This window comes from Manacus vitellinus, unplaced genomic scaffold (assembly GCF_001715985.3).
Source record: "Manacus vitellinus isolate BGI_N305 unplaced genomic scaffold, ASM171598v3 scaffold_3_pilon, whole genome shotgun sequence".
Classification (NCBI taxonomy): domain Eukaryota; kingdom Metazoa; phylum Chordata; class Aves; order Passeriformes; family Pipridae; genus Manacus; species Manacus vitellinus.
Window position 1 is genome coordinate 6,185,929 of NW_021940535.1, and position 23,661 is coordinate 6,209,589.

The following is a 23,661-nucleotide window of genomic DNA, read 5'->3' on the forward strand; positions in this document are numbered from 1 at the left end:
CTTTGGAAACTGTATGTTTTGCACCTGCAAAAATAAGCTTAACATATTATATCCCGTGTAGAACATTTGGCTCCTATGCCCACCTATACATTTGACCAAAATAGATATATGCATTTGACATCTCTAAGCTGAGTTTCAGCAGTTCACCACACCTACACGTAAAATTACCACAGAACTAAGACAAATACTGCACAGTATACTACGCTGGATTCTCTGCAGATTTGGTCAGTAGAATTCTATCTTCTTTATGGTTGGTCCTCTTACTGCCTAGCTATCCAAATCCACCTCTGTGGCCGCTCTAAAAGCTCAAGTTTTATTGTCTGAGACTTAGCTGTGTTTCTAAGGGTAAGAATGATAATGATGGTTTACTCCAAAGGAACATGATTATTTACTACCATGTGAAAACCAGAGGAAAAAGTAATTTGCAGAAGGCAATCATTCCACGGCACAAATTTCTGATATACTATTCCTTCTTATATCTGACCATCTCTAAGGATGCTGAAAATCCCTTCTCTGACTTTTTCCTGTCACAGTGACTGCCGCTTCTCAGTATTCCTTGCCCAAAGGCACACTGTGAAACAAGATAATAATTTATCAAAGAACAAAAGCTGAAGACTTCAAGAATTGGAGTAGTGCCCTAGGATTATCAATTAATCTGTTAGACATCTGGATGCACTGAAGACGGGTTTAGTAAAAGTATTTAAAAATGTGGATATTAAATAGATACTTCTGCAACTTGTGCTCAATAACTTTAATGTCTGGATCCTGAAGTTGTAGTTACCATATAAAGACAGAAGTAGGGAGGAGATACCACTTTCTTCTAGAAAAAAGCTTACCTTCTCTTAAACATACTTTACTGCCCCAAAAATTCATTTTAAATACTCTTGATATTGTTTCAAACTAACACGTGTCCTTCTACAGAGGTAACTTTTACCGACATCTTGATTTCAGAAGTCTCTCTCAAATACTGGAAATTATTTTCAGAATGTTTTCCCATGAAGTGTTACATATTTCTTAATTCGTTCTAGGCCATACAGTGAATAATCTTGAGCATTGCCCCAACTCAGTCAAGTAGGAGTCTGTGTCCTGTTCCAAATCTACATTCTCAACTTTGAAACGTGCTCAATATACCTTTACTACCTATACTACTGTATGGGAAAAAAAAAAAAGACTACCTCAACCATCAAATCCACCTTCCTGGGGAGGAAACCAAGTAAAATAAAACCAAGATCATTTTTTCCAAGGATTCATTTAAACAACAAACTGATTTTTACTACCTCATTTGCTGTCTTCAATAAATGACAGCAGTCCCTTTTTAACACAGCTCTACGAAGCAACAGTGGTCAACGTATCAACTGTCCTCAAAAGCTTAAAAATGTAAATTTTACTGTATTGTAGACAAAAAAGGCATATTCATGTGACTTTAGGTTCAACATAGCTTGGGAAAAGTCATATTCTTGTGCAGTGTCAAACTGTATTTCGTGCAGGATAGAGCAGAAAATGCCAGTTATCATATGCTTGTTATTTCCCCTTTCACATTACTCATAAATCTTCTTAGGATTTGATGCATTTATACTAAAATCAACTCTCTTTGGAACTGCAAATGTATTACAGAACACATTTTTACTTTTCAGTTCTGCTGACAGGTCTGACTGGACTATAGATTCTTATGTAAAAATGTGTGTAATTATAAAACTACACACTGCTTTCAGAAAAGTGTACCAAAGAGGGAGTTGATTTTTGACACAGTAACTCAAATTCATATTAATATTAGAATAATTTAAAATAACTGAAGACCTATCAGGCCAAACACAGGAAAATAAATCTATATATATATATGAACTAGGAAAAGAAGATTGGGAAATCACAAACATAAAATTAGAAAAGACTTGATAGAGTGAGTTTGCATAACCAGCTTGATGTTAGGCAGCCACATTTTTGTTGCTCATTTTTACTGTATTGTGGTTTTATTAGATTTCTCTTGTAGCAAACATTTTCATACTATTGTCATGTTTAAAACTGAACATCTGCATGCTTAAAGTTTCTCGCAAAGGTTAGTAGCAGCATATGAATGCATTCAAATAAAAATTATTGAAAACACTGTAAGAGTTTCACATAGGGTTAAAGAATAAAGACAATAATTCAGACAAAAACCTTTGAGCTCCAAAAAGAGCGAAGCTGGTCCTGTAGTGCTGGCTTGACTGTCTGAAAGTTTACAAAAACAAAATCCACTAATTGAAAACCTTTTTTTTCTTTGTTTTTAAACAAAACAAAAATAACAATCCAATTTCAAATATTAAGACAAACGAATGTCTATGAATGAAGATTTCTGTTTTCAAAGCAAGCCTGAAAAGTCTTACCTTCAGGCTAGGTGTTTGGGTCTGGTCAACAGTAAATCTCATTAAAATACTGAATTGGAGGTCATTTGGAAAAGATTCCCTGTAAACAAACAAAATAATGTTAGGTTATGTGAAATTTTCTCTTAATACCTTTTGAGAAATGCTAAATAAGCCCTCACTCTTTTCAGTGAAGAAAAGCTTTAGTACTTCTAAAAGAAATTTCTACAGGTTTTGCTGATACTGTATCTGACTTTTCAGAAACATTCATTTTGGTATGTAAAGGACAAAATTAAAAGAATTCCTGCTTCAAAGCAATTACAGCTATAATAGATAATGCAAGTAATAAGGAATCATACAATAATGATATGGTAGTATCATATTCTAAGTTTTTGCGATCCCCAAGTCAATATGCAGCAGTACTGCTGAAGTTATACACCACACCCCTCCCATATACTTCTCCAAACTAGCCTGCTCCATTCTGCTCTCTACTCTCCCATACTGCATCTCCAGGTATGATCCTCAAGGGGTCTCCTGCAGCAGCAAAAAAATTCTGTCTCCCAGCTACATATGCCATACTCTTCCCCAGATTTCCCAGCCCATCTGGCACGTGGATAGGCTCAGCAGAGGCCTGGACTGCTTAGACTGTCCTGTACTTCAGAGAATGGAGCACGACAATAAGTCCCAGAGCCCCTCCAACTCTACTCAAAAGACTTAGTTTTCAATTGGAAATAACACTAGACAGGGATGGGTATCTCTGATGGTCCCCAAAATCATGAAGATCATTTTGGAATTGGTCTATTAATGAAGTCTGGGGACAACAGAGGGAAGACAGACAGCAAACCTATTACTGCCATAATAATTAAATGTTATGCTGACACTGAGAGATGAATATTCCAATAAGACTTTTACAACAAAATAAAGAAGTTTAAACACAATTTCTACATCACCAAATATGGGGCAAGACAACAAACATACATGGCTCAGATGCACATTTTGGAATCAGATAAGTAGTATCATATTAGTTTTTCAGCATTAAAAACTCAGACCCTTTCAACTGAGAATCACTTAGGAAACCAAGATGCTTAAGTACCAAGATTTACCGAAGTTTCACAATCTGTTATGAGCTCTGAATTTTTCCAAGAATCATAAAACACACAGAAAAAAAAAAAAAAAGAAGACAAAGAAATAACCTGGAAGTAAGGGTTTGGAATTTTTTTCTTTTGTTATTAAGAACTTTATTTTATTTCTAACAATTAATTTCTTCCATTATTAACAACTATATTGTTGTTACTTTTTAACAACTCATTACCTTGTGACATCAAGTGCCTTCTGAACTTTTGCTTGTACAGATCCAAGCAAATCAGCGCCCATTTTTTTCAACAGCTGTGTCAGCAGTACAAACAGCCAGTCCTGCAGATCTTCTTTATGGACCTGGATGAAGTCGACCAGTGTCTCCAAAAACATACTGAACACCTAAAAGGCAGAAGAAGATGGAAAGAGGGTAGGATGGGGCAAAAGAGGAAACGACACTGACGTATGCTGAACTTACAAACAAAGAAGAAAGCAGTAAGGGAATCAAAGGCAGAGAAAGGCAGTGTTTTGCAGCCAAGCAGGAAAAAAAAAACAAAGGAAAAGAAAAGAAATCTGCCTTGCTTTTTCATTGGATTTTGATACAAGAGTATATTGGAAATGTTAGCTGACTTCTGTAGAAGTTTGACAATTAGATATTCCATGCAGTTTTGTCAAGAAAAGAAATGCTTACTGTGATGGCTGGCGCAACCTCAATTTTTCCAGTATAACTTAATTTTTTACCCTTTCAAGCTTTATCATTGAGTTGATTTGGCATATTCCTCAAAGACTACAAAAAGGCTTTCTCTTTAAAACCAAAAAAGCTGCAACAATTGTTTAGTAAAATATTAATTGTAAATATATGCATTACTAAATACTGCAAAATCATGAAAATTTGCCAATTCCTTTACATAAAATATTTGTAGAAGAGAACAAGATTCTTCTACTATTGCAGGTATCCCAACACAAAATTATTCACCACAGTAGGGGAAAAAAGTCACGATGAATGCATTTCAGATTGGCAGGTGTTTAAAACACAGAAGTACTTTTGTCTTTTAGAAAACAGGATATCCATTGTGTTCTTTTCAACAAATAATGTTGAAAAGACTGCATTTGGTAAAAAAAAAAAATCAAAACAAAACCATGTATTTTTTTGTATTTACAGTAACCTCAGCACTCACACCAGGAAGAAGGGCTTTTTAGAGGGAAGGGGTAAAGGAGGGCACGACAAATAGGTAACTTTGTTTAAACAACTCTTTTAGTGTATCTCACTAATTTTAAGTTTTTTTTCAAGACTTACAGAGTGAAATCAGAATGTATATGCTCTATACAAGTGTGGCCCATAGATTTCCTGTTTCTCTGACAAGAAAAATGGGTGTCTGGGCTGAAAATACTACCTTCAGAACTGATACACACTCTAGCTCCAGCACAGAGTTGGGTATAGAAGCAGAAATATTGCTGTGATGCAAAGCAGGTTGGAGAGATATTGCCTCCTGAGTATTTTTGACATGGGCACATGGTCAGAAATTGCTGCTGTAGAGGAAGGGCTGGAACCCCACATCCTCCTGCAGCTGACCTGCCTAGTCATATGATCAAATTTTGCTACTGTCTGTGAGGGTGCATGATCCCATACTGTGATCATACCTCATGTGGCTGCAGAAACAAGCCCATGGAAGTGGACTTTCTTCCACAACACTGATCCAAATTTGAAGGAGGTGGTGCATGCTGCTGTGTGCCTTCTTCGCTGAGGAAATTTGATCTCTTAAGTTGATTATCAAGTCAGGGTATGCAAATGCACACCATAAAGTGGAAAAAATCCACACAAGTATCTTTTAAAGAAGTGCCTCAAAATTTGCACTAGAAATAAAAAATAAAATTGGACCAGATGATCCTTGAGGTTCCCTTCTATCTAGGTATTCTATGATTTTCTCAGGATCCATTAAAGACTACGGAGAACCCTTTAAGAAACATCTTAAATACTGAAGATCCATGTTAGAAACAAAACAATACAAATCCTACTCAGTATAAAGCCTGTAATGATTAGCTGCTTAAATTAACTTCCCTTTTGGGGCAAACTACATTAGAAATTGTAAAAAAAAAAAAAAAAAAAAAAAAAAAAAAAAAGAGAGAGAAATTGCCAACTCCCTGCTGTATTCAGGTCTGAATTTGACAAATTACCCTGCCAGTACTGGGACGAAATTTTTATGCTTGGGATTAGAAAGATCTTCTGTATTAGGCTAAACTGAAACAGTAAATCACTTTGTGGATGCACAAAGCTGTAGACACAATTACAAGACAGGTAAACCAGAGCAATTAACTACTTTCTGTATTGTAATATGACAGTCTTTGGATTTCACAGCCCTAAAATATGGGAAAGGTATACTGGACTTAGGTAAGTAACAAAAAAAAAATTCCAGTGCTATAAAGATTACACGGGGGGATCTTAAAACTATATTCAAAACCCTTCAAATTAAACTACACAGGTCAGCAGAATTTAAACCTGTTTAAATCTGTTTCTTTGAGTTTGCAGACACTGACACACACATCTTCTCCATTAAAACACGAAGGCTGAACAAACTGGTTACAACTTCTTATTTGATGGAGTAATGTGGACTACTTATGATACTTCAAACATGTAAAGTGGTTTAATTTCAAATCATTATGGAAACAAATTATCAACCACTGGCAAAAGTACTCTTAAGATCCTGTGCTGATGTTTTAGCTGTTAAATATATACCTAACTGAGGACTCAGTTTTGTTTTCATGCTTTATTTGTTTTTCGGTTTACCATAGTGAATGTCTGGAGAAAACTCATTTGAGTCATTTTGTTTTATTAAAAAAAAAACCAAAACAAACAACTAATCATACCATTTTCTCTTATACCAAAGTGTGAACAATTTAAGAAGGCTGAAAGAGTATTTAAGGTAAAGGATGAACTTGGAATGGAAAATGGAACTCAACCACCTATATGTTGAACAATGTATGTGGATACTGCAAAAACTGCAGTTTCCATTTTTATGAGCAAATTAAAATTCTGAAATTAACCATCTAAAGCTGAAGGTTTTAATAATTTGATAGTGGAAAAAAAATAGATATGAAAATAACTATAAGTGATCTACCTTTAAAATGAATTATTTCAGATGTGCCAACCACCACAATATAAAGCAGGAATGCATAACCAAACAATGTCAGTTAATTAGTAGATAAAGCACATCTTGAAAATTTACCACACAGTTTACTAATTGTAAATAGCATTTTATGACTGCAAAAGGCTTGACACTGCATGAACTCTTTGGGGAAGAAAAATAGAGAAAAAGGGTTAATTGCACATTCATGCAAGTAAGGTTAGGCTTCCAACAAATATTGAACCAACTTACTCTCTAAAGAGAGTTCCAACACAGGGGACAGCATGCAAAACGAAACAAAAACAAAACAAAACAAAAAAGAACAACAGAAAAGGGAAAAAGATAAAAACACACAAATTAGTGGCCATCAATACAAAGTTCCTGTATGGAATATAAAACAAAATAAAACAAAAAAGGTATTTCAAAACTTTTATGATAAATTTAGTAATTTTATTGGGATACCCAATGTATTTTTAAAATAAGCACTTGGTATGTCCTTCAAATCATTCTCCCATTTTCTCCTCCAAATGTTAATAATCTCTTTTTCTGTGTAACTCCCTACATCCAGCTATCATGCTAAAGTAAACTTTAAAAAAAACCAACACAAAAGTGATGACAGAGTAATTCCTACAGACACCTAAATAGAATCTAAGATGAGATTTATGTAGCCGTATGTATGTAACAAAAAAAAAAATCATAGCTCATGAACTCTTAATACTTAAAGGATCCTCCTGATAATATATGGGTAACTATTAATAGTTTTGCAATACCAAAAAGCAGGCAAGGTTTCAGTGACTGGAACAAGAGTACCACATGTGTTACAACACAGGCCCAATTTCAAACTCAAAGTAATGTTATTTTACGTCAGAATGCCCAGTGAACAAACACAACAATCAACTAGAACAACTCAATGTAACATTCCTAAAGGTTTAATGAAAAGGTAAAATGTTCTTCTGACACAAGTTTTGGAACATTTTCATTATCCTTCCCTGGCTCTCCCACTACAAAAGAAATCTCCAAGGTAGTTCTGATATATTCATTGCTGCAATATTAATTAACACAGAAAAGGTAAAATTAAACTGAGCTGGTATTCACAATTTTGTCACTACTTCATTTAAAAATCAGTAATATGTCAACATTTAATTTCCTTTTCTTCAAATTTTCTCTTTATGGAATGTTTTCTTCTCTTAAACTGCTTGGTTTAGTCTTTTCTTCTGGACTGCTGCAGTATGTCAGTAACTTCAGTATCATATTGCTGTCTTGAACGCAAGTTTTTACCAAAATACATGGTTGTCAGAGATAGCAGCTAAGTCACTTTTTCCAGCAGGAAAAATAAGGAGAGATAAACACTGTTAAGACTTCCCACCACTCTGAATTTCATTTTCCATAGCAGCAATGAGGAAGACTTAAACATATGTAAAATGTATTGCATAATCAAAGTAGTTTTTCAGAATTCTACTGGGAAAAGCCAATGCTTCTGAAATAATACTTTGCTCTGAATTTACCTGGGTTATAATTTTATCAATTTTGAAATATGTACACAAAATGGAACATGTTATACTCAACATAAAAGGTAAGGTTTCTTCCAAACAAGCCTATAATTCTAATAAAATGTGATGTTACGTGGGTTATTTTTACGTGATACCATTTATTAAGCTCCTTACTTACCTGCAGTCCTTCTGCTATGAGAAACTGTGACATACATCAAGCTGTACTAGTAACCCACCTCCCAAAAAAATGGTAAAAGTACTATCAAGTGAAGTAAGTCAGCTTAGAAAACAGATTATTCTCTTTGTTATATCATCCATACTGAGTCTTTACCTAGGCAAAAACTAAATAAAACATCACATATTCTTTTATACCAAAGTATAGTCTCCTTATTGAATACTAACAATGAAGTAAAAATTATTCACCAGTCTCAACTGCCAGTCCTATTTATGAAATTCAAGAAAGACATCATAAGCTATGATAATACAAAATACCCTGGGAAATAAGTGAGCACACAGCTGGCATAGTTCATCAGACTATGCACGATTTAGTCAGACCGCTTTCTTTATAATTTATATTACTGCAGAACCTTTTGTTTTTGACTGAGAAAATCTTTACTCATGTTGAAGTGGCCTCTGTAAACAACATGACTTAAAAATGCAAATTTTGAGTACAAATTGTTGAACTACTTCAACATATCTTATTTTACACTAACCTTTACTTTATTTTAATGATCCTACAGAGAAAGGAGGAAGATTACCTTGTTCAAAATCGCAAATTAAATGAATTGAAAAGTGATACCATTAACTACTTAGGCTTGTCAAATTCTACATGTGCAATTATCACTAACATAACGTATCATAACTGCCTTTCTAGTAATAGATAATTTCAAACATTTACTGAAAATAAGAAATACCTAAACATACCTTACTGTGAGGATCAGCAAACATTCTTGTGAAGATTTCACACAACCTTTTCAACTCAACACGACTGTCAAAGTGACAACAACACATTAGTCAACTCCCTTGCTAGTACTACTGGAACACTAATGCACAGCAATCAGCAAAATCAACTGTAAATATTGAATCAAATAATCTACTAAACTAGGTAGAGAAAGGCATTTTAAGACATGCATAAAAATGTAAAAGACTGTATCAAGAATGAGACTTTTAACCTAGAAATGTCTCTTTAAATTGTCACATACATTATGCCATTCCCAGCTATTTTAATGGAGCAGATAATGAAAAAGGTATTCTTAGCAGCGAGTAGTAAACAGTTTCTTCTGAATAAATACCCCCCAAATTATAATAATAACAAAAAAATTCATTATAATATAAATAAAAGAAAGGCCTTCCATCAATACTAGATGCAAGGACTCAAGAGTATTCTTGCAATACAAAAATTCCTAAATTTTGAATTCACTATAGACATTAGTAAAATCGTAAATATACATTATTTGCCAGAAGTGAGAAAAGCTTTCCCATTCTTTCCCCCATCTTCCTCTCAGAGACACACACCCTGCCTTTCCTCTCTCCCTTGCCTCTCAACAACTTTGAAATAAAATGTTTTCTCTATTAACACGTCTTCTTACCTTAAAGTTCTCTGGTTCTTTAGTAAGTTCTGCAGGCCCAGAAGGCCTTCTTTTCTCTCTGACCAGTTGGTGCTGGCACAGCGATTCAGGACTTCAGCCACGTCTTCTGTCTGTCTCATGTATGTTGGTATGCTTCCATTCCTAGAGCTATAGGACCTTTCTGAACAGGCACTTGAAGCATCACTGTTGGCATCATCATCTGAGTACATCCCATAGGACTCATATCTTCTTCGCACAGGCTTCTTCTATTGCACAGAGACAACTCACGTAAGCGCTGATTTTCAAAGAGACAGTATAACACACCCATAATTTATAGAAAGACCAACAGCTCAAATAATTGGTGTGACCCCTATTCCCTGCAGCGACAAATGGCTCCAACTGTTCAGCCGGTCAAACCAAGTTAATAAAAATATTTTAAAGTATGGCTTGCACAGTATTCCAAGTATAAAAGCAAAGCAAACACAGAGAAGACATGTTTGACAAAATGTTTAACTTTAGGTTTACCTGCAACAACCCATAAGACTGCAGGATAGAAAAACAAAGACTCTGTGTTTAAAGTTAGTTATTTCACTTAATAGCTTTATATATGTTACAGAATATAAGAATCAGGTCTAAATCCATATATTCTATCATTTTAACTTACTTTGCATCAAATATGTTAATAGCAAACTATTAAACTATTGAAGAAGAAAAATAGTTTCTATACCTTAGTCCGTATGTCTCCTAAGAGCTGTTAGCAGTAAATTATTGAAAAGAAACAGAAATTGAGAACAGGAAGGTAAGGCATAGCAGCATTGTGACTAGTAAACTTCCTGCCACTGGACAACACACAGATGTATTGTAAATTTTGTTCTTAGCTCTCTGTGTCTAATCAGCATATTGCACATTGCCAAGAAGTAGTTTGCTTCCATTTTGATGGAAATATTACATATCACCTGCTGATTGGTCACAAAGACTTCTCTGTCAAAATCTTTGTGTTAGCAATATTTGAGAATGAAGACTTAACACACACAGTCAATTGTTATTAAAGTATGAAACCTTCATTTAAACTTTATTTTCTCATCAACTTCTCCATCTCTAACTTCAATAACTAAATTTTGTCAGTGCAACAATTACTACAGCAATGTTCTACAAAAAAAATTAATTACATAATGCAAAATACCAAACCCCTTTAAAACAAGAACAGGCCAACAAAACAAAATACAACATGCCAATGGCCAGAGGAAAATAAAAAAGCTATTTATCCTTAAAGGAAAAAAACATACAGCTCTGCAAAACAGCTCTTGCCATTCAAATTTTGAAGCTAGCAGTTAAAAATTCAGGTAATTACATACTCAAAGAAGCAGGAGCATAAGTGATTGTTTTCCCCTTAATTACTACTGCAATTTACATAGGGTTCCCATTTTTAACCATAGAATAACTTAAAAGATATCACAATAAAAATTAGTTAATACATCAGATAACAAGCAGGCTTACTGTCAACAGAAAGAGCATACACAATGTGTAAGAGAATAAAGGAAGGGAAAAATCACAAAGACACACATTTTGAAAAGAGACACCGTAAGGAAAAAAAAAGTTTTTTAAAGAAATGAATCTGAAATGCCAAGGACTGTACTAAAGTAAAAGACATAAAAATATGTAAAGATCACCATTATTGCTGCATTTCATGCCAGAAGACTGACATCCCTTTGGCTTAAGCAGTACTAAAACTAGTTGAGTATTTTCCATATCAAAAATGGCAATACAATCTGGAATATTTTTTATTTTTATATTACATCTGTCAGGACTCTACATTCTACCTTTTAAAAACACTGTTATGAGGGTGAGTCTTCAGTCTATGATAAAACAAGAGTGTTTATAAACAGATTTCCATCTAAGTGGAGCCATTTCTACAGGACAATATTTCTACAGGACATTTAGAGCATGGCAAGGAACCAGGCATGCAAATGCTACAATAAAATGTTGCAGTTCTTTATCCTTGTCATGTCAGATTCCAGCTAAAATATACAAGCTAACATTTCCTCTAATGTTTTCCTCTAACATTTCTAGAGGCATCATTTATTTTGGATCCAGGTAATACAAACCAGTTTCTTCGAAGAAACTTTATTGCTTCAACGAAGCAGGACACATTCAAGCCTCAAGGGTAGTCATTGGAAACATGACTTTCTCCTCAGCTTCTCTTCTTACTACATACTTTGCCCAGTTAAATCTGAGTAAGCTAAAAGGCTGCTAAAAGTACTAAAGACACTCTTCGTGAAGCACCAACGTGTAGAAATCTACAGCACAAGTTTTCAAATTATAGCCAGAAAATGTTAATGTTCCATGGACTGTTTTTCTATTGTTTCCTGGTTTTCGATTGTTCCGTATTCCAACATCCAGACTGATTACCAGTTTACTAACCAGCATTCCCCATCAATGCTGAAAACATTTTGCAAGTTGATACTATCAGAAAGGGAAAAAAATCACACTGTGGTCTCTTAGGCAAGATATCAGAGATATCCTCCTGATCTCTATGCCAGTGAAGGCACACAAATTTTAAACTTAGGTGTCAAGAAAAAAGCATAAATCAAGAAATCAATAAATCCTCGTACTAAGAATACGATTCTTCAGACCTTTTCCTCTGAAATTTTGTTTTCCTCTATTGAGTTATGTCTGGCTATAATTATCTTTTTAGAGTCTGATTTGTAGTTTTTTACTAAGGTTCCAAATAATTTTTTTCTTAAAACAGAGCAATTACAATGTTCTTAAAGCATTCTGATAACTAGAAAACAGGTACTTACAAGTATTTAATGACATGAATGTCACAATAGCAAAATAAATGATGTGTTCAGTTTGCTAACTGGGGCAGGGAGGTAGAGGAGCCAAACCCACCCTTTTAAAGAACAGTAAAGGTAAGAAAATGAATGGCATAACCAGTTTTAACTTCAGTGTAACATTTAGAAAACAAAAGTAAACAAAAATTAATCTTATGAAATGCTGCCTTCTGTGCTGGTTTTGGCTGTGGTAGAGTTAATTTTCTTCACAGGGGCTGGTACGTGGCTGTGTTTTGGATTTGTGCTGAACACAGGGTTAATAACGCAGAGATGTTTTTGTTATTGCTGAGCAGGGCTTACACAGAGCCAAGGCCTTTTCTGCTTTTCGTACTGCCATGCTGGCAAGGGAGGTTGGAGGAGACACAGCCAGGACAAGTGACCCAAAATGACCAAAGGGATATTCCAGACCATATAACATCCTGCTCAATATATAAAATGGGGGGAAGAAGGAGGAAGGGAGGGCACATTTGCAGTGATGGCGTTTGTCTCCCAAGTAACTGTTATGTGTGATGGGCCTCTGCTCTCCTGGAGATGGCTGAACACCTGCCTGCCCGTGGGAAGCGGTGAATGAATTCCTTATTTTGCTTTGGTTGTGTGTGTGGCTTTTGTTTTCCCTGTTAAACTGTCTTTATCTCAATCCACAAGTTTTCAAGCTTTTACCATTCTGATTCTCTCCCCAATCCTGCTGGTGGTGGAGTGAGCGAGTGGCTGTGTGGGGCTTGATTGCTGGCTGGCATGAAAGCACATCACCTGCCCAGCCATCAGTTTCTCTCTTCAGCATCAATCTCATATGTTGTCAGACAGAAAAAGTTTAAATGGTACCCAGGATTATGGTAAGCAGAAGGCTTCTGCTGTCATCATTCCCAACTCCAGCAAGCCTTCAGCCTATCTAGAAGTTCGACTAGCTGTTATAGGAAACTGCTGGTTAGTGCTACCTGTGCAAGTGGCTCCTTGGGCCACTCCAATAGAGTAGTACAAGACTATTTCCTGTCTGCCACAGAAAAAAAGCACATTACTCAAAAATTAAAACTTCTGTAGGGAACGAAAATTCAAATACTTGCATCTCCAGCAACTCAGTTTCTCTTTTTTCCCTCACCAAGAAGCCAATAAAATAACAAATGACAAGTTCTTTTTTATACTTTAATGTACAGGTACCAAACATTTTAAGAGCCTACAACCTACAAAAAGTAAGTGTGAGATTCTTACCAAAGCATCTGCTACTGCCTCTTCCACGTCAGAACCTGTGTTCAGAACTCGCATAGCACTAACTGATGACGACAATCTACTCGACTGACTAATTCCAAAGCCAGTACCTGTGACAACAACACAAATAAATATAAAAAATTCAGTCAGAATAGCATCTTGGGACATTAATATCATACTCAAAAAAAACCCAAGCAGAAGAAAAACATTTGCTTAATATTTTCAGTAAATCATGTAGTGGCTAAAGCACTGGTTATTTTCATTCTGAAGTCTTAGTGGTACAGTGAAAAGTAAGAGATTAAGCAGAAAAACCAGTCATCCACAAATATTCTATTCCAATATTACATCGAAAAAAAAACCTAAAAACCAATGGTTTTAACTGGAAGAACCTTTGCTTTTTAATTTTTTTTAATCAATGTCTTCTTCATTTTGGGTTTTTGTTTTCATTTAAAAAGAAAGCAAATACAATAGAAGGGATATTGAGACTGCTGATTAGAAAACTACATGCATAAAGAATGCTCTACAAATACTAAAAAAAATATGGAAAAACTAAAAAAAGTTCTTCTGCAAGTAAAAATAAAATTATTATTATTAAAGAAAAAAAGGGTTAACATTGGAACGTGAGGGTGGAGACGAAATCTAGCAACATAAACACATCTATCTGGGTTATTAAAACCACAAAACTCAAATTAATATAAATAATGCCTTCTAAAACTGAACTATGAGAATAACCAAGTGGGTGGGGAAAAAATAATCCAGGATGACTGCACAGATGACAGCAAAGTGTACTCATCCTTCACCTGTGGCCCCATAAGCATCAGGAGCGTAGAGGGCACCAGTAGATCTGGAGTGATGTCTGGAAGCTGCAATAACAGGATTATATAAAGCCTATCTATGACCATGGAATCAAAGTGCTGCAATAGTTGCTCAGATGAACAAGAGAATATTTAAAAGATTCAGCTTAAGCACCAGAAACTGAGTATTATGCAGCAGCAAAAAATCTTCAGAGAAGTTCTTTGATTATACATAACATGATTATATAGGTTTATGTACACTGGACATTTCATGCATAATTTTTTGTTTAATTTAAAAGATTAAGAGCAGGGTAAAAGCAAGTATGCCTAAATTCAAAGAAGAAAAGGTGCACAGACACACATGCAGACACCCACACTCAAACAGAACTTTTCAGGTATTTTTGATGATTATCAGTGCATACTGACACTGATGCTGGTGTTCCACTGTAGAGTTAACTCAATCCTAAGTGCTCAAGTCAGAGCAAGACCTCATGTATCAAACATTATCTGCAAAAATGTTTTTTTTGCACGAACCCACTGTGTCAGCAGCTGACAATCCATATACAATTGAGTTCTTGCCTATGTGGAGATAACTCAAGCGTGGTTAAAACTCACCACTATGTAAAAGAAAGTTAAAATTGTCCAATTATAATTATAAGTTAAAAATGAGTCAATACAATTAATAATCCCCATGCTTATTGTTTTATTTAAATAAAATGACAAATTTAAGCACTTGTGTTAGTTACTATAGCTCATTAAGATTTTTTAAACTTACTGAAACTGGAAACCAGAGATCTTTAAGGGTTTTTGAATAAAACTGAGTACCCCTCTCCTTATGGCACCTGTATAAAACTGGTTTTTCAGTGATTCTAAAGAAGTTGACTCACCATTGCTAGTATTTTCTTCCTTAAACTGCGCAATTTTTAAATTAAATGTTTTTAAACAATTAATCTTCTTTCTTCAGTTCACTTAATTTGGAATTTTTAATGCCACATAACATGATAATTTTAACTTGAATTCAAATGTCCACTCACAGTGGCACAAACCTCAGATATAATCCTGTGATTTAATAAATAACTGTAAATGCAAATATTTTAAACCTTTTGGATACATAAAGTAGCATAAGTACAAATCGGGAATCAAATTAATCATCCTTTACTCTGATTAACAAAACATTTAAGAGTCTGACTCGAATCAAGCAACCCTGACATGGACCAAACGACATCTGGGGAAGCACACCTCTTAACCTAAATGTACTCCAAAATGAGCCTAACTCCTGTAAAGATCCCAAGAAACAACACTGTGTCCTTCCACATAAAGTTCTCTACTCCTTACATAAAGTACAGCGATGTATTTTATCATTAACCAATCCTGCATGAAGACCTACAGCATTTTATTTTCCAAGTAATGCTTTGTGGAATATTTAGTTCTTTAGAAACTATGTCTCAGCATGGAAAAGGAGACAGGACAGAGGATATCAAAACATAGGCATCACAGCTAACAGCTCTTTAAATACAAACATAAACAGGATAAACCTTTCTATTACTTTCCATCAATGAGCCCTGAAAATTAAAAGGTACAGTTGAAAATTCGAACTTCAGGCATGCAAATTGAAATGATCCTGTCCCCACATAAGTTTGAAATATGCTGGACAAGTTAAGACAGTTAAGGGAAGAACTATACTGGGTGAAACATACCTCATTCCAAAGCACATTTTCAAGAATATTCTTTGTAAAACTCAAATTGCAGAAACTGCGCAAGAATTTACTTTTGCTGTTCCTTTTTTTTTAAAAGATGAATTAAGATTTTTAAATGGACTCACAATAAGATAATTTCTTAGCTAAAATACAGAAATGACACTAGTCTGATATTGAGTATTAACTATATGTAATGAAAATAGACACTTCTATATAAATTACAAATCACTTCTCAGTGGTTCTTATCTCCCAGCTTATAACGCTGTAATGAGATGTGAGATTACATAAACACTTCATATCAATGTATACAGCAAAGCAATTATGTGGCATTTGGGTCATTTTATGTCCTGAAGGGGGATAAAATGCATTTTATTTATTTGCATTTGTAAGCAAAAATTTCTGTGCTGAGAATGAGGCAATATAAATTACATTTCCCCCTGCAATCCTGTGTCAAACTGTCTCTAGCTACACAGAATTGAATTTGCCTTATTTCATCTTTCACTTGCACCCTTGAAAAACATTAAATTTAGTATTTTTGATAGACATTAACAGCATCCCATAAGATAAAACTGGTCCAACAAAACACTGAATGACATTTCAAATTATTCAAATAAGAAGTCACACTAGGAAGAATCCTCATTTCTTCCAAGTGTAACTGTTTGGGGTTTTTTTTTAAAACAATGCTGGATTCCTATAAATGTTACTTTGCATTCTCTGTGCTATCAGACAATTCCATCTATTTTATCTGTATAGGTACTTGTTTTGACATCTGTATTATAAAACTGAACTACATTAATAAAAATAAAACCTCAAGTGGCATCTATCCCAGCCACACACTTCATGGTATTGGCATAATACAGATTTCTTAAGATAGCAAGCATTTGACCAATTATAAAATGTAAATCTGATCTTGCATGCAAGCAATTGAAATCAAGGTGTAAGGCAGCTAAAGAAGCACAAAAACATCTGCAAAATACCTTTGTTTCGAAAATAACATAAGGTATGGTATACTACAACATAGTCTTCCAGCTATGTTTTAGTAGAAGATGCAAGTTTACTAATGCATTCTGCATAACATCTACTTTTAGTATAATTTCCCAATTAAACAGCATCCGGGCAAACTAGCATTAGTTATTGAAACAGCTTTCATTCAATTAATCTGCACTCTCCCAATAAAACCATGGCTGACAGGAAGCATACTGTCCTAACAGACCACAACAGACATCCAATGCTAATTAGGAGCACAGTTGGGCGCCTCAAATTGAGATACAAACCAAGGATTTACTATTTTCAGACTATGTTTAACAGCTCGTATTATAAAGTCCTTAACTGTAAGCTACACTTGACCAAACAAAATAAGAAAGAAATATACTGAAGACTATTTCAGACAAAGGTAACATCAAAAAAGATCAGTTTCACATACAATTGTACAGGAGATAGTTTGGTATTACCAAACATTCAAAAAAACCCCAATCCATAAGCCCCATACGTAAAAATACTTGAATCAAAACTTATTGCCAACTTCATAGTATCCTTGACAAAGTTACATGGGAGATGAGAAACTTCCCTAATCCTTAACCAACATGTTAAAGTAATTATAAGCTAATATTCTCAAGTCTCAGTGACATGACAGAAACAACTTGACAATCTCCTAAAATCTTCTAAGTGTCAGACCAATCAGCTGAAATACTAAGCGGAAACAAAACTTTTGCTGTAGAAACTGAATGTAACTAAGCACGTGTGAACATTAAATGTTTTTAACTCCTCTTCTTTATATAACAACAGCTGCTACTTCAATTATCACTTGTTCTATACAGACTAAACGGAAACTTCAGAACTGTACTTTGTTGATCTACTTGTAAAGGACTTTGCTACTTGCCCTGTTCATTTTTAGAAAATGGAATGCAGCCTCACAATACAGTTCTGTCTCAGTAGATCAGTCCCTTATCTGCACCACCATATTTACTTGCACGGTAACAAGTTAAAATTTTACTATTTTTTCACATAATACAGTCATGACAATATAGCTAAGGAGACATAATGAAGTGTATTTCTTGTACACTAAAACGATTCATTGACTAGGGAGCAATTTTGAATAATAGTTGATCCCAGCTGCTGAAGCAGGCCAAGGCAGAGGATGACGGCCACACCATGTTCTTTGCTCTGGCAGCTCAGTGAGAAATGGATTACCTAACTGCACCCAAGCAATAAGTGTTCTAATAAAAAGAGAAACATCGTTTCAAAACAGCTTTTCAAAAGCAAAAGTGCCTTTCCAGAAAAGGCATCTAGATGCTGCCTATCACATACCTTTCTAAACTTGGTACTTAAGACTAACACTAGCAAAGCTTTATATTTCAAGTGTGCAACGCATTCACACATTGGTCAATTCTCCATTGAAGTAAGTGGGGAAGAGAGCCAAAGGAAGGGAAAACACGGTGGCCAGCTACAAGCTAAATGAAGGAGGCATGGATTCGTTAGGAGCACATAACGAAGGGCAAGGACAGCCATGCACAACGAGGGGCTCCGAGTACTTACCAAGGGGTGGGAAAGAGCGGACAGGGCTTGTGTCCCTGCTACTTTCACGGCTGGCCTCCCGACTGCACCCCTGACTCACACTAGGCCGAGGAATGCGGCTGCCTCGCGCTAGTATGATTCAGGGTACAGACAAACAGAAGCACAGAAGGGAGAAGACATAAGAAAAGTTGCAGTTTTAATGCAATTCTGTTTCGCAGTAAGATCACAGATGAATTCCTAAGAAATGACATTGACGATTGTGGCGTTTTATAAGTCATAACCTTTCCTACAGACTTTCCTGATTGTGCTGGATTACTCTAAGTGTAGCCACTTCAATGAAATTATTTCTTTGCACAGCATAAAATGGGAATTTACCAACTCTTTACACAATGGTTGAAAGACCTTTTGGAAAGGATGGAGAGAAAACAAACAACATTTGAGTACTGATTCAGAATTTGGGCTCAAGAACAAGTTAATCAACAGTAACACGAACAAAGAAACTCAAAGCTTTCTAAAAGGAGGAAAATAAAAAATTAATGCAACTAACATAAAAATCAAAAGTACAAAATAAAGAACAGCAGCAATACCATTATAAACAACTGATATCTTTCAATAATATTGTTTGCGATAAAGTGCAATCAGATTATACTGTGAGATTTAAGACATATAACATTCATTTTAGTATCACAGCAGTATACACATGCACGCACACATATTGCAAAGACACACACAGTAACGAAGAAAATATTTTCAAAATGGTATCACACTTTAATTCAGTGGATGTGGGTATTTTGGGGGTGGTGAAAAAAGTGAAAGAAGGAGAAAAGGGAGGTGAGGTAAGGAACTACTGCATTCTGACAGCAAAAAATTAAAGTTTCAGCTTCAATTTAAAACTGTCTTGTATATCAAAGACTAGGCTCAGAGAACAGTCACATTTTAGATTATCAGTATATATCAGTAAATATTCTATTTTTTTCATCCACCTATAACTATACAAGCTGTTGATATCCCTCCCAGCACTTAGCTATAAAGAAACCAAGAGTTATTTGGTGATTCTTACCTACTGACAACCTAGAAGGACTAGCTTCCCTACTGCATCCCTGACTTCGTGGGATTTTGCTTCGCTTTTGTGCAGCTGCAGGATTCACCAACACTCTCTGAACTCCTGTGTTCATAGTGGAAAGTGTGGTTGTTGTCAAAACTCTTCCAGGAGACCCAGATCTACTGCCAGCTGAAGATAAAATGAATAAATATAAGCAACAGCATAAAAGATAAACAATCATGGTTAAAAAGAAAATAATGCTTAAAGTTAGTAGGAAAGTGGTGGTACATTGAAATGATCAGGAAAAATTTACAAGGTAAAAATATGAAATAGAATGCCTTGGTCCAAGTTCTTCCAGTGCTACATACAAGGTTGTTAAAATTATCAATGCAAGGAAGCACTTGACATGGTATTTAGAACTAGATAACCTCAAGAAACCATAAATAATATTTCTGGACTTCATCAAGAGTTCCACTGTCCCTAACACAAACACTGCTGTGTTCCTATCTTTTTAAGTTATGTGGCTTCACTAATCACATTTTCTACTAAAAAATAGAAAAAATTAACCTGTTAGAAAGCCAAAGGGAGCAATTTTAAACTAAGCTATTTCATCACTATCCCAGTTCTTCCAATGTAACCAATGTTATAACAAAACAACATTATTTTCCTAACATTAAAACTCTTCTCCCTTGCTTTTAATAGCATAGGGTCTTCAAGCACTGTTCACTGAAGTTAAATAAAACGTCACTGAAAGTGATTCGAACACTTACATTCATTACTGTGGCGGTTACCTCACAAATTAGAGAAAATCTTCAATTAGTTTTAAACAAGCTAAAAAATTGGTCAAGACATATTTAAGTGTTTTATACTTTTGTTAATCAAAACTGTACATTACAAAGTGCTATAAATGTCCATGATACTGTTCATGGCTACCAGAAACTGGGGTCACTGATCCCTAATTTTGATATTTCAGTTACAGAAAATTAAAGTTCTAAGTCATAACAAAGAATTCATTCTTCTCTAGCTATAACTGATTCATGCCACCAGCTGATATAAATATATAATTTCCAGCTGTAGAATTCAAGAAATCTGACCAAATAAAAGGCAAAACAGAATTTCAACCAAAGATTAATTACATACTGATTTGAACCCTTCCTTAATCTTTAAAAAATAATCAGGTAACTGTATGACCACAGCGATGCTATCAGATTAACAGAGTTAACATGCAACATCTCGAGTGAGTTTCATGGGTTACTTCTTATGAGGCATATTTAAAAAAAGATACAAGTTGACTAAAGCTTGACTATATGGGAAAAGAAACAAATCCCAAACAAAATAAAATATATGCTGGGTGGAAGGAAGAAATCTAAAACAATGTACCATGCATATACTTTCAGATTCATTGTTTGAATTCAAACTTGAAATGATTATTTACTAAAATCCCTTTTCCAAACTATGGACCTATTCAGCAGAAATGATAAATAAAATATTACACAGCCTGGAAAAAACAAGCACAACTTCTACAGCAACAAAAGAATAAGCAAAGCTATAAAATTGCTGCAAAAATTAAGGGTTTGGAAGTTTCTTAATATCAGGGTACTTCAACTTACACCTGATATTACTATGCCTTCTTCCTGTTTTCTATCTCTAAAACAATAAAAACATTGTAAAAGTTCTCAGTGTGCCAGAGAGTTGTAGGAGATTTTCTTCAATAGGTCAGAAACCTGAAAAACTTAAACTCTTCTCAGAATATACAGAAGAAATGCAACCTCTCATTCTAATAGTTTATCTTTCTACAGCCAGACCTGCAAAGTGTACCACTGTGTAGCGTAAATAAACCAAATGAAGCTTAATATCCTGAAAACATTATGCTAGTAACAGCACTGGTATCCTCTTGTCAGCACTACTACCAGTAGTACATCTAAGCCAACTGAATGATGAAAGAAAGATTACTAAGGCAGTATTCCAAAATGACAAACCCCTCCCACCTCTACTGTTTTCTACATAAGGATTACATCCAATTAGTCATGTGCAGCACAAGGAGAAAAGCGAGCCAGAATTTCTGCTGAATAGGGTCCTTAAATGAGATATGTCAAACAGGTGATCAAACAATGATGTATACACAAATTCTGTAGACTCTTACCACCAATGGGGTTAGCAGACTGTGATCCTGAACAAGTGTAAAGGCAGGATTAGGGTAGGGATTTATAATCCATGAAGAGGGAGGGAGCAGAGCAGATTAAAAAATGGATGGCAAATGGAAATAAGAAAGCTTTAGTCATTTCACACAGGAAAAAAAGCTGCAAGGGGGTTATGCTAAAGCAGTGCTTTTAAGTAGCTTCCACAATTGAAGAATTAAACTTAGATGCTATGTACAAAGCAGATGAAGCAAAGCTGCACAAGCAAATTACAATTCTTCAGCTTTCTAATCAACAACTCGGTAACACTGAAGAATTAAATTTCAATTAAACATGAAACTGTAGCCTGCATATTACTTTAAAAGAATATTACATTGCCAAAAAGGCTCAAAAAGTTCAAAAGCTGAACAGAAATTACACACAAGATCAAAACTTTTTTTTTTTTTGAGACACAACAGTAAAGGAACTGAGCTGCAAGTGCGGTGGATGATCAAAAAAAAAAAACAAACTCACAATGGCACAACTGAAAAGACTTGCATAGAATTTAAGGGTTTCCTCTTTAAAATTCATCTGGAGTATAAAAGTAAGAATTTGTTTCCATTCAGAAATTCTCTGAATGAAGACTGTAATGCAATTTTAGAACACCGTATTGAATTACCTGGCAACCAAACAGGAAAGGAGAGGAAAAAAATGTAACCATTTTTTTCCATAGATAAGAATAAAATAATGAGACATTTACATTATGATAATTTAAAAATAGAAGAGGAAGAGTAAAGGGCTTTTGAAAGCCTATAAAGGTATTTTTTAAAAATCATTCAAATTTGCAAGTCTTTCATAAAATGATCTTTGAACAAAAGATAGCTGTAACCCAAAAATTAACAAAAGCATCTGTGCTACAGTGATTTTTAAAAAAATAAAAGCTTAAATCTAATATGAAGCTAGTCTCTCATTACATAAGCTGGGGAACTAAAACAATCCCCTGTATGGAAACATCAAGCATCACTCTTCACACAATGCTGTGAAAATTTTCAGTCACATAAAGAAGCATCACCCAAATAGCTGGCATACAGTGCCTGAGAATTCTCCTTCGCCTGTCCATTTGTATTTGCCCTGTTTATCTTCCTTAAAACATCTCAGAATTCTTGTTCTCCCCCACTGACAGGTTATAGTGAGCTATTTGAGGCAATCGGTTCTGAACAGAAGTAGTAATAAAAGGCTGTAAAGATGCAGTCATGCATTTAATTTTCATACATCATCACACGTAGTCAGATCTACTTAACATCAATTTAACTTAACTCTTTAGATATTAATACTGCGCAAAAATGAATTCTCTTGGAAAAAAACCTCTGTCATTATTAGTAAAAAAGCTGAATAGGCTTCAATTTGTTTCTCTGAATATACAGTTTAGTTAATATTATATGAGAATGATCATCACTGAAGTCTTATCCTGCTACCTAAATTTAACCCCTCCCCCAGACATTTATCAAGCATGTTCACTTTTTAAGAATATACCAAAGCTATTCAAATTAAGAAGGTATTTTCAAAAAGTGTTAATTCACAACTTTCCTAGCACTAATGAAAAAAAAAGTGTTACAGACACTGTTTATATCTTTTTATAGTGGGGGAAAAAGTGATTTGACAGAACTGCTACCTTCCCTCCCTTTTAAATTATTAATTCACTTATTCTTTGCTTATGATATAGTGTAGGTATCTTAACACTGAATATGTAAAACAAGTTTTGCACAACTTTTGTTACAGCCAATAACTAGACTTATTTTCAAGCTCTCATCTCACATACACTTGTGGGATTAGAGCACTGTCAAAGCTCTTAAGGGAACTCCTCTTATTG

General features: G+C 34.8%; 1 protein-coding gene across 29 annotated transcripts in view; it reads right to left on the minus strand.

Moving 5' to 3' along the window:
* The window catches only part of CLASP2 (cytoplasmic linker associated protein 2), a 143,576-nt gene that overhangs the window by 21,578 nt on the left and 98,337 nt on the right, over positions 1 to 23,661 (minus strand). For 6 of the 29 annotated variants that reach the window (XM_018075237.2, XM_018075234.2, XM_029961924.1 and 3 more), the window contains 11 exons: positions 19,693 to 19,863; positions 18,654 to 18,761; positions 14,428 to 14,490; positions 13,631 to 13,737; positions 10,318 to 10,341; positions 9,612 to 9,856; positions 8,947 to 9,010; positions 6,785 to 6,787; positions 3,649 to 3,812; positions 2,361 to 2,439; positions 2,155 to 2,205 (listed from right to left, as the gene is read on the minus strand). In XM_018075237.2, the coding sequence (XP_017930726.2) occupies positions 2,155 to 2,205; positions 2,361 to 2,439; positions 3,649 to 3,812; positions 6,785 to 6,787; positions 8,947 to 9,010; positions 9,612 to 9,856; positions 10,318 to 10,341; positions 13,631 to 13,737; positions 14,428 to 14,490; positions 18,654 to 18,761; positions 19,693 to 19,863 (1,079 nt within the window). The remainder of the gene's footprint in view (positions 1 to 2,154; positions 2,206 to 2,360; positions 2,440 to 3,648; positions 3,813 to 6,784; positions 6,788 to 8,946; positions 9,011 to 9,611; positions 9,857 to 10,317; positions 10,342 to 13,630; positions 13,738 to 14,427; positions 14,491 to 18,653; positions 18,762 to 19,692; positions 19,864 to 23,661) is intronic. The other 23 variants (XM_029961939.1, XM_018075256.2, XM_018075252.2 and 20 more) reach the window with 17 other exon arrangements.